The 11573-nt window shown below is 41.3% G+C and overlaps 3 protein-coding genes across 3 annotated transcripts; 2 read left to right on the plus strand and 1 right to left on the minus strand.

Annotated features, from left to right (window-relative positions):
• Positions 1-3722: 3722 nt before the first annotated feature.
• On the plus strand, positions 3723-5177 carry GCG54_00014006 (High-affinity glucose transporter; the record flags this gene model as incomplete). The annotated part of the gene is made up of 4 exons (XM_045413852.1): positions 3723-3894; positions 3964-4019; positions 4074-4197; positions 4246-5177. The coding sequence occupies 4 exons, from the start codon at positions 3723-3725 to the stop codon at positions 5175-5177; spliced, it is 1284 nt and encodes a 427-aa protein (XP_045261931.1).
• A 626-nt stretch (positions 5178-5803) lies between these two features.
• On the minus strand, positions 5804-6589 carry GCG54_00014007 (uncharacterized protein; the record flags this gene model as incomplete). The annotated part of the gene is made up of 3 exons (XM_045413853.1): positions 5804-5935; positions 5994-6152; positions 6212-6589. 3 exons carry the CDS (start codon positions 6587-6589, stop codon positions 5804-5806), a joined length of 669 nt encoding a protein of 222 aa, XP_045261932.1.
• Positions 6590-10326: 3737 nt separating this feature from the next.
• GCG54_00014008 (Cyclochlorotine biosynthesis protein O) lies at positions 10327-11329 on the plus strand (the record flags this gene model as incomplete). The annotated part of the gene is made up of 4 exons (XM_045413854.1): positions 10327-10552; positions 10629-10754; positions 10811-10938; positions 11009-11329. 4 exons carry the CDS (start codon positions 10327-10329, stop codon positions 11327-11329), a joined length of 801 nt encoding a protein of 266 aa, XP_045261933.1.
• Positions 11330-11573: the final 244 nt, after the last annotated feature.

Consider the following 11573-nt stretch of genomic DNA (forward strand, 5'->3'; position numbering starts at 1 on the left):
TATATAGATTTTATAATAGTTAAAGAAATATTATATTTAAAAGAGGTATTAATAGTTAAAGTTAGTAATTCTAAAATAGAGGTAATTTTTAGTCTTAAGTTATAAAGTATAATATATTCTTAGTTTTATATTAAGTATACTATACAGTTTAATAAACTATTTATTATTATATAAGTTAATTTATTTATATATAATTCGCTTAAGTATATTATCCTTTTTAGATTCCTCTTTAGAGCTAGTATTATCTATATTAGAGGTAAGTTTATAAATAATCTCTACCTAAGTATATTAATATATAATATTATAAAGTTTATCTAAGTTATAAAGAGAACCTTCTCCTTTTCTAAAAGTCTAGTTATTTATAAAATTAAATAGTTATTATTCTTCTAGGAGGTTATATTAATAATCTAGCTTATTATTAGATTCTTTTCTTATCTATCCTTTTAGTATTATATAAGTAGTTTAGTTTAGGAGTTTATAGCTAGTTTAACCTTAGTTATTAGTTATTTTTAAAATAAAACTAAGAATTAGTTTAAGTTATTATACTTATAGTATCTTATTAAGTTATTTTTAAGTTTTTCTATAGATCTTATTATTATTAATATATATTATTACTAAAGTTCTTAGATATATATCTAGTGTAATTATATTATACTTAGACTATTTAGGGTTACTATCCCTTAAGTAATACCTTAATATTTCCTTATTTTTAAAGTAGATTTAATAATTATTATTATAATATCTAATTTAGGACTAAGATATATATAAGACTTTAGTAATAGTATTAACTTATTAAAGCTATTTAGCTACTAATTTCTAAAGAAACTTCTTAAGCTACTTATAATCTCTAGTAATATATCTTTATTTATTATAGTTATAATACTTAAAGTTCTATAATTTCTTATTATTAGGTTTAATTATTATACTAAGATCTATAGGTTTATTATACTATCTATAAGTAGTACTTTAGTAGGTATTATTTTAGTTATTATAAGGTTTATTATTATTCTACTAGAGGTTAAACTTCTACTAAGGCTATTATTAGTATTTATATCTAAAGTTTAATCCTTATTATTTTTCGCTTTTTTCTTTATAATACTTAAAAATTTAATTATTAATCTTAATAGTAAAGTTAGTATATTAAAAAAAGTCTTTTAGATAATTAATCTTAATAATCTTATCTTTAACTTTATCCTTAAATCCTTAATAGAATATAAAGATCTTAGTTTCTTTAATAAAGTTAAGTTAGATACTAAGTTATATAAATATAGTAGTATATTCTTTAGTTAACTTTATTTATTATAGCTATATAAGGTCTCTCTTAGCTTATTACTTCNCTTATTAAGGTTTTAGAAGAGAGAGTAGAAGGTATTTTTAAATCCCTTAAAACTACTATAAATATTATAAATCTTAGTAGAATATTTATCTAAGGTTTTATATTTAAGGAACTCTTTTTATATAGATTTAAACTACTTAAGAGCTTATCTTTATAAATAAGTAGTAATATAAATAACTTTCTTAGTTTAGTTAGTAAAATCTCTATAGTAGAAGTTTTAATAGTTTTTAATTTAGATTAGAAATAACTTAAGTTATCTAGAGGTACTATTATAGGTAATTAAAATATTAAGTTTAAGCTTTTATTATCCTCTAATAAGGGTTATAATAATATTTATAGCTATATATAAAGTATAGATTTCTTTTTAGAGTTCTTTAATATTAATATTACTATTTTATCCTCTAAATTAAATAACTTTATTTTCTAGGTTTATAATATATTAAGGGCTATTTTTTAGTTATTATATTATTTCTTTAAAGCTTTAAAGTTCTATAGTAATATTATTATATATAGTTTAAACCTTAGTAATATTATTATCTCTTTTCTTAACTTTAATTTAAAAGTATTTATAAATATCTTTTTTTAAGGTTACTTTATTATTAGAGTTTATTATTATAGAGGCTTTTTTAAGTTCTTTAACTAGGTTTTAAACTAGCTACTATAAAAAAGAAGAGGTTCTTAAAGTAAGTAATTTAATAAAGGTATATAAAGATATATTTATTATTTTACTATTAATAAGTATTAATAGTTAACTTATTAAATAAGAGTAATTAAAATATTATAGTTAGCTATCTAATAATAAGGTCTACTAATAAAAGCTAAAGATTAATATATTATAATAATATACTAAAGTTATAGTTTAAGTTATAAGTTATAAGTTATAATAAATTAAGTCTTTTAGAGACTAAAATAATTAGTCTTAAGCTTAATAAGTAATTTATAATAAAAATAAACTAAGAATATCTATAAAAATAAATATTAAATTAATTACTAAAGAGCTATAGAAGTCTAATTATAAGCTAAGTTTAAAATTATACTATATATAAGTCTTAAATAGTTCCTTTATTTAGTTACTAATTCCTAACTAAGTATTAGTAAGTACTTAGTAATTACTAATAAGTACTTAGTAGTCCTTACTAAGTACTTAGTAATTTATACTATTTACTTAGTCTTATTTTATTATTATATAATTTATACTATAGTTCTTCTATTTCTAAGTAAGTTCCTACTATTCTTATAATCCTATAGTATAAATATCCTATCCTAGCCGCCTAATACCTAAGGTGGGTCGACTAACTGTTATCCTTGCTTATAGGTCGTAACATTCAGGTGATTGGATTGCTAGCAGTATCGTTATTCCAGTGCTATTTGTTGAGAATCCGATCCCGGGCCTTGTATGCGAGTCAATAATATACAGCAGAAAGCTCGCAAAAGAACAGTATTGCCTTTTTACTTGAACCTAAATGTATTGGAGATTTGACTTTTCCAAAGTCTTTTTACTCGAAAATCAAGCGCCGCCAATCGCTAGGAAGGTTCACGGCTGTTTGACCATTAAACTGTAATCGGAAAAGCCCGATCTTCGAGAACTTAGAACAAACATTGTCCCAAAAACCCTCAGCAACCATTCTGCCTGCAAAAAGCATTGCTAATAAACGAGCCCAATCCTTGTTAGAGAGCTACACGTCACTCTATGCGATTGGCGTGCAAGTCTGTCTATTTGATTAAGCGCTGCAAATTCGGAATTGCGGAGCTGAGGGGCTTCGGAATGGTGTTTTCACTGACTGCTTTCGGTAGCCGAAAACGTCAAGGGAAGTCGCTGACGAATCGGACTGCATCACTTCAATATCCGGACCGACAATGCTCGACTATGTTTACAAATCTGCGGGAATTAGCTAGAACGGCGAGCGTGCTCAAACATATGTCATCAGCTTGACCGTCAGTACTTTTTCGTATGCTCAGGAAAGTTACTACGAAGAGATGGCCGGCGATGGAGAATTCTGAAAGAATGAACGCCACAGATTTGAAGGGAGCTCTCAAGATGGAAAAGGCAACATCTCACCATGGCATCCGCGAGTGCCTAGAACAGGATTCCCCTGAGCCTGGTCAACGTCTGAAAGGGAATGATTTTCTAAGCAAATCAGATCAATTTTGGTGGAGGGATCATGGTCTTCGAAGTCTGAATTTGCGACTCCTTGCTGTGTTCATTAGCCCGTTGATGATTGGGTACGACGGAACCCTCATAGCCTCACTTCTGACGATGCCTCACTGTAAGTTACCACACCCAAATTACTTGCACAAAATCCGCAGTATTGATCATATTCAGGGTTCAAAGGTAGGGAAATTAGGCAGATGAACAATGAGATCAAGTAAATTAGCAGACGTTGACATGAAGCACCCAGATCTCGGCCTTAATCCGAGAGACAGCACTCTCGTCGGGCTGATGGGCGCTGGGTACTCTTTTGGAGCCATGATTGCCTTTCCTGTCTCGAGCTGGATAGCAGACACCATGGGTAGAAAGTGGATGATCATGATTGGAGATATGATTATTATTGGAGCTGGTAAGGCTTTGACATCTTTCGTAATAGCTTGATTCCGAGGGACACAAGCGACTGACATCAGTGCCACAGTACTTGGCCAAATCTTCTGTTACAACGCTCGACTTTACGTGTTTACTCGGTTTATAGTAAGTAATCTCATGAAGATACGTCATCGAAAACCTGCTTACCGAAGTACCCAGCTGGGCATAGGCTCCATGTTCGTGATCGCCAGCTGTCCCGTCCTGCTCACAGAACTGGCCCATCCGCGGCAAAGAAGCTTTCTGGTAGGCGGGTATGCATCCCTATTCTTCGTTGGATCTGTCGGTAAGTTGAAAAGGACTAGCACTTTGACACTTTGCTCATCCCATTTAGTTGTAGCCTGGGTCTCTTTCGGAAGCCTGCACATCTCATCCCAATGGAGCTGGCGCATTCCGACAGTGCTACAGCTTCTCCCACCAGCCCTCCAACTACCGCTTATATTTCTTGTCCCAGAGTCTCCAAGATGGCTTGTCTCTTGTGGCCGCCATACTGAAGCTAAAGACATTCTCGCTCATTTCCATGCGCACGGCAGGACGGATGACGAGGTGGTGACCGTTCAGTTTGCAGAAATCTGTCAGGCCATTGAGCTAGACCAACGGACCCAGGAGACAACTTGGATCTCATGGTTTCGAGGGCCTGGGAATCGCCGACGATTGCTTCTAGTTGTGTTCTCCACCATCTTTGGGTCCTGGAGCGGGGGTGGTATCATCACATTCTACCTCTCCGTCGCGCTGAAACAAGTCGGCATCACGGAACCAGCGCAGCAGGCCGGAATCAATGGCGGTTTACAGATTTTCAATCTCTGTGTCGCACTTGCGGCTGCAAGCCTAGTTGAAAAACTCGGCCGCCGCATCCTATTCATATCTTCGAGCGTAATTATGCTGTTAGCAATGGTCGGGTTTACTGTGGCCACGGAACAGTTCATCAGAGAAGAGCAGTCAGCGGCAAGTAGAGCCCTCGTCGCGATGGTATTTTTGTTCCAATTTGGGTCCGATGTCGGATACACACCTCTTACTCCAATGTACATTGCGGAGATATGCCCCTATCATCTGCGAGCTAAAGCCATGGCGCTGCATTACTTTCTCATGTACGCATTTAGTGCCGCTGGGCAATATGCCAACCCGGTGGCCCTGCAAAACCTGGGTTGGAGGTACTATGTAGTCTACATTGTGATTCTGGTATTTGAAGTCGGGTTTACTTACTTCATGTTCCCTGAGGCGAAGGGACAAACTATCGAAGAGGTTTCTAGCGTATTCGAGAAGTAGATTTTGTTCGGCGACAAAACCATGTTACGAAGTTGCGAACGGGAGCACTGAATTATCGATGGTTTCGCGGCTGGGTGTCGTGTAATGAGAGTTGCAGGCTGGGTGTGGTTATGGGCTCGGTATACAGATGCTTATTGGCAGCTGGTTCATATGACGTGTGATGTTTCCAGATCAGATGAACATCAGAGCCAACGAAGTCATTGTACAGGCCTGTGGGGCCTGATACGCAGTATGGACCGTTGAAATTCCCTTGTAAATTCATCATTGATCTCTGATTTGAGCTTTTGACCGCCACCTAGGCGTGCCATCAAGGGTCCGTCTCAGGGTATTCAAGATAAGATCTATCGTGAAACGATTAGTGTCGTTTGGCAGGGAGCATTATGAATGGCTTATCAGTCCTGGGTCTACTGTATCAGAGTGTTTGGATGAACTCATCGCATTCGTTTTCTTGCAGATATTTCGCTCTTTCTGAATCTCAAGGTTGTCGATGTTTGGAACCAACTCAGAACCTCTGGTGAACCCCTGGTCTCCAGCAAACAACTCATTGTGTTCGCGCCCCTGTGACAACTCACAAGATTTTCCGGCTATGATTGCCCTTTCGCCGCTGCGATCCCTTCGTCCCTTATTCATCTCGGAAATTGGAACCGGTGCTCGCCTTCACCAACGGTAATCTTGAACAGAGCTCTCAAGTTTGGGTCCTTCAGTACACGACAATCCTGCTTGTGCCCCTTCTGATTCCATCCAAGCGTCTGGCAATCCTGTGACCGATGTTGTCAATCCCGGCGAAGAACGCAAGAAGAAGACATGCACGTTTACCTTGTTGCAGTAGTAGTATAGTCCGCATCGGCCGCATTTGACGACACTTGGATCTTCCTTCCCGCAGGAATGGCACTTCTTGGGTGTGCCAAGGGTTCCAGTGTATGCGCAAAGACCGGAATTGATGCGAAATAGTTCGGCCAGCTTGACGGGAAAGACCTGCACGGTATGAGTAATTCATGAGATCGACCAAAGGGAAAGCTGCAGAGTATACTCACGCGACAGGTACTGACGTCCTCGACGCGAACGCCTTGTGTTCCGTCAAGGAAGTAATGCTGGTGAGGATAGAGTAAGGCAATGGTGTGGCCAACTTTGAGCTTGGTTGTATCCAAGACCTCAGTGGCATCGTTGTCCGGGTAGAAAGCGATGACGAGGCTCTCACCCTCGCGGTCGCGGGCAACGAGGCGGATGCGAAGCATAAGGGAGACGTCGGTGATTTCAGCCAGCAGACACCAGCGGTCGCCGGGTTCATCGTAGAAGGGAGTACCAACGACGTCCTGGTCCGAGTCGAGCTTCTCGAACTCGGGGAAGCGCCATGTGTCGGCAAAGCTGGTCAGCCGTTCCTCGACCTGCGGAGGGGTGGTGATGTTGGGCATTTGTGGTGTGGCGATGATGCGTTCACTCTCGTTGTGGTGACTAAAGGGTTGTTTCAAGTGAGTGGTTGGGGGGGTTGTGGGCGTTGCAGCGGTGATAATGCCCGGAAGCTTGGAGAAGGGGTTTTACTGTGGTTTGAGCTCATTGATTGGCTCATAACTGATCAATGGTCTGTGCTCCCCGCTGAAGTACGTATCTCAAGATACCCACGTTGCTTTGCCCAGGATCTCACGGGCTCCAGAAAGAGACGGAGGTGACAAGAGCAGAAATAAGTCTCGGTTTCTAAGACAAAGGGGAGCGGCAGTGATACCGGCGACAACAAATACTACAGTGATGACGACGGTAAGCAGCACTTGAAACATTGCCATGCCCAGGCTACTTCGACTCCCGCGGGAGATCATCAACCTTGTTTTCGACAAGGTCGACTGCTGGGATGCTCTAGACCTCACTTGCGTCAAGTCCTTCTTCGATCAACACCTAATGGCACATATTTGCCAACGAGGTCTCGCCGTGTTAAACCACAACCTTCTACTCTGAGCTTGCAGACACGGAGACCTCAGCTTGGCACGATTTACAAGATGTTAGGAGAACGCTTGTTGAGGGTTAGCCCGAGCAACGCCAGCAAGGGGAGAGAAATACTACGGCTTCTGCTACAGCATGGACTTGGGCGCAATCAAAACATTTCTTCCAACGAGACCACCAAATCATTCTGTATCTACGCAATCATATGGTCTGCGAACTTGGTCAGCCCTATTGAAGATGACGATAGTAGCGACGACGACGACAATAGCGACAGAGACAGCGACGAGTGCAAAGTAGTATACATCCACATGAAAAGCAGTCGCTCCAGTACAGAAACAACAAGCGGTCTCTCATTAGATGTCAGTGCCCTATAGAGAGCTTTCCCCCGGAATGGCATGCCGTATCTTTATACCATCAGTAGTTCTTGTGATTTGGCTTATTACCACAACAGTGGATTGACCTCGTCGTAAGGTCAGACACATACGATTACTTCACTTCCAAGGAGCCCAAGCCAAAATAGCATAAGTCAACAGTGCCAGGTTGAAGATTGAATTGAGACTCCGTGAGCCCCGTTCACACCCTCCACGTCCTTCTCTGATTTGCGGGTACTGTCATAAGAACCCTGAAGTTGTATGCAAAACTTTCGGGGCGAAAGTCTGAAGGCCAGGACCGTCGCAGCTGCTGCTGCCCGCGCATGGCTCCTGTCTGCGCCTCCCTCCTACTGACTTACGTTATCTGATGCCTAAATGATAACTTAGCCTCTAATCCACTGATCTAAAGGCCTAAAGTGTATTTCAGGCCCCGGATTTGCACTCTAGGAGAGATGGAAGAGAGATCTCGCACCTTCCGCTTTAACGCGGGCGCCTGCTCGCCAGCAGCCTACCACAGACTACACACTTGATTTTCTTCATCGCCTTTATTTGTCTCCTCAAAGAAGCTATACTTACAAGACACATACGCGACAAACGAAATATGTAGCTGGTGGGGACTCGGACCTGCAGCTCTTTGGTAAGATCCGTTTGACTTGGGCAGCCGATCAATGAGCTACACTTTTGAGAAATCGGCCGACGCAATCAAAGAATGAATTAGTAGATGCCGCTGAATCTAAAATTTACGATTTCTGCGGCAGAGATGAGTTGCTGAGCTCCACTTCAAACTTGATTCTTCCACTGCTTCAGGGTAGAGTCATTTCAGTTGGTAGAAGAAACCAAAACTTTATTTGATCAAGAAAGTCAGCAAGATGTTGAATCTTACAGACCATGGTAACTAAATCCCATGTCCCCATCCAAATTTGATGTATCTTTCAAACTACGTGTACAACGGACTACCAGTTGGTAATGAACGTTGGCACATCCTCGCAATCGGTAGGAGTGTCACCCCTCTTATTGACAATTGCGTTCTCAGGAGCAGCAGCAGCAAACTCGCAACGCTTGACACGCTTGAGCTGCGTGTAGAGTTGAATGGTCAGTAGGAAAACCTGATTTTCTTCTGCAGTTTCTAGGATGACTTACCCTCACGACTTCGCCGTCGCCGACATGAGCAAGGTCATCAAGAGATCGGACAACAACCCCATTGCCCTTGGAAGCAAAGTAAGAAACTATGCCACAAAACTCTCTCTATTGACTCAGACATAGTTCGAAATCCACTCACAGATTTAGGGGCGCCAGCAGCCAGCATAGCGAGGCTGAGGATAATAATAGCTGATTGCATGATGACGGATATAATCTCTTGATCCTTGTTTATTTTATGGCGAGACTTAGGTAGTGTAGAAGACGGCAGGCGAGACTGATGATGCCAAACAAAGCGGAATCATGATGGCGAAGACAGATACTTTATATTCTGCCAAACCGATTGATGAGAGCTTCTCAAAACAACTCCCAAACCTTTCATACCGCCGAAGTCACTGCCAACCTCGGTATTAGAACATGTGATGTTGACGAGGCATTTACTTTGGCTAGTTCCGGCAATATGAAGAAGCCTATTGAATGACAGACAAGTCTCAACGTCGTTCCAGCTATGAGTAGCGGATACCTTGAATGTAAGGAAAGCATCTCTATATTCTGAGGAGGCTTGAACTTTGCAATGATTGATGGAATTGCCTTTGAATCCTCGCGCCATTGCTAGGGTTTAGCATGTGTTAGCCCCTCAACTCACCTGTTTTGGTTAATATCATGGAGGCAAGATCGTTTCATAGTGAGGGGCCACCGAACTGAAGGTCGGTTGATTTGACGGGTAATAGTACCCTTCGATATTATTTGAAGAGACCGAACATACTAGACATAACCCTAACTCAATAATGCTATGAGAGCCTACGAGTTTACAGCAGGGGAGAGGGGAGAGAGTAACGCATTCGTTCTTCCATACTCAAGAAACCTTCCACGGTAACCTTCAGAACGCAGAACAAAGCTGAACTATGAATAATTGTCAAGCTACCCCTAACCGGCCGAGGTCATACATATACATAAGCAACGAGAGTTAGATATGTCCTAAAAGACCACCATTTCCGCGTGAACAAAGTTAGATCAAGATTTAGCCCTAGAAAAGTGACGAAACTGGTTCACATGTATGTTTGTTTAGGGTTTCATTATTATCTTCCCGCATGAGCAGGGTTCCTAAGAACATCAAAGAGATTCCATGCTTCTGAGGCTGTTCTGTTGTGATTCATGTTATTGTGGACATGAATAACCCTTTGCTTAGAATCAATCAGAAACTCTCCGCCACGAAGCTCGGGAAAACCTTTCCTCAATAGGTATGAAGCCGTTTGTAGAGTTTATAGCGGAATACATGATGAGCCCGGGAAAAGAGGATGCCAGCCGCTGGATAGCAACTAGACTTTTGGTTTCTCCCCGGAGCTACCCGTGGACAGTGACTTAATAGTAGTCTGGTCAGTGCGATCAGCTTGAACTGTTTTCTAGAACGGTATAGTCTGGTGATTTAGGGTTTTGGGCAATTTGGCACCGGTTAGCTAAATTTCATCTGGAATGGGGGGTGAAGCGGCCTTCAAAGCCGGTAGTAAAACGCCTCATGTGCACACCCATTTCTTGATGTGTCTATATGCCGACGGTATTTGCCTGCAATGTTGTCCGTTCCGGCATGTATTGATAATAAATACGGCTGCATTCTTGCAGAATAATTATTATTAAGCCCGCATGTTGCAGAAGACAGATCAACACACGACGTACGACATTTCTCATCACTCTTTAGCACCCGAATTCCAATGGCTACTTTTCAAAATTCTTCGACAGAGTGGCTCGTTCCTTGCGATTCCGAAATCGGTAACGAGTCTTGTCCACGTCGACCCAACCTCCGTAGGACGGCATGTAAGCAACTCAGTCTTGTATTGATCGTCTGCTGGTGGTTCTTGGGGACCATCGGTGTCAGTTACACCTATGCCCAGTACCGGATCACCCGAGCGAAGCATTTATGTGGGCAGCTTCTCTACAGTAAGTTACATAGGCTGTTTTCTGACGGCAGAGATGGTATTAATGGGGCTCTTCCCTTTGATTAACGGCATTTCAGGTCCAGCACAAGACGTAATAGAATATCAATTGCAGACCTTTACCCAAGGGTTTGGAGACGGTGTCACTGAATATTGGGGAGCCCCGTCAGAAGAAATGGATCAGCGTTGGGCTGAGCTTTGGCACTGTGAGCGGAATCTCTTCTTTGGTTTTGAAAAGGAATATGGCTGATTCTCCCGAAAGTCAGCGTAGGAGAAGCCATTACGCGGGATGAAGCGCAGCGCCTTTCCAACACAACCTCAACCCTTGGTCCCAGGCATCCAGGTCTTTACTGGATAAAGTTGGATGTATTTCATCAGCTGCACTGCCTCGTAAGTCTACCAAAGTCTCACACTGGGATGCAAGCTCACAGAGCTAACCTCCGACCCCTGTTTTACGTAGAATGCTCTTCGCATGTCAGTATGGCCGGAGTACTATTCCGATCCTTACTATGCCGCCATCCTCGAGAAGGACCATTTAGCACATTGCATCGACTCCATTAGGCAGTCGATCATGTGTCATTCAGATATCACCCCATTGGTTCTTCAATGGGATGACAACTTGCAAAAGAGTCGACACCGGGCTAATTTGCCACACAGCTGTCGAAACTTTGACAAGATTCGGGAATGGGCGGTCAAGAGGGCCATCGCGCAGATGACGTACGACGGAGATTGGACAGACCCTGAACTGCAAGTGGATGGCATGAAAATCCAAGAACCATAGGCTTGGCAGGGCTACGTTAGAACACGAATCATATGGTGAGAGCGCTCAGAAAACCTTGGCAGATTTAGGGGTCTGGCATTTAGTCAAGGTAGTCCGATCGAGGGCATGGCAGCTCCAAGTGCCACGTGGGGTCGCAGAATGAAAATCCCGCTTGTCCCGTTGAGTCTCATCCGTCTTCCTCGAAACAGTACCCTTGCAATGGTGTCATGAGACAATAGTCTTCAATGCTTACGCGCTAGTTAGA

This window comes from Colletotrichum gloeosporioides, assembly GCF_011800055.1.
Source record: "Colletotrichum gloeosporioides strain Lc1 chromosome Unknown consensus_60, whole genome shotgun sequence".
In the NCBI taxonomy this organism is placed as follows: domain Eukaryota; kingdom Fungi; phylum Ascomycota; class Sordariomycetes; order Glomerellales; family Glomerellaceae; genus Colletotrichum; species Colletotrichum gloeosporioides.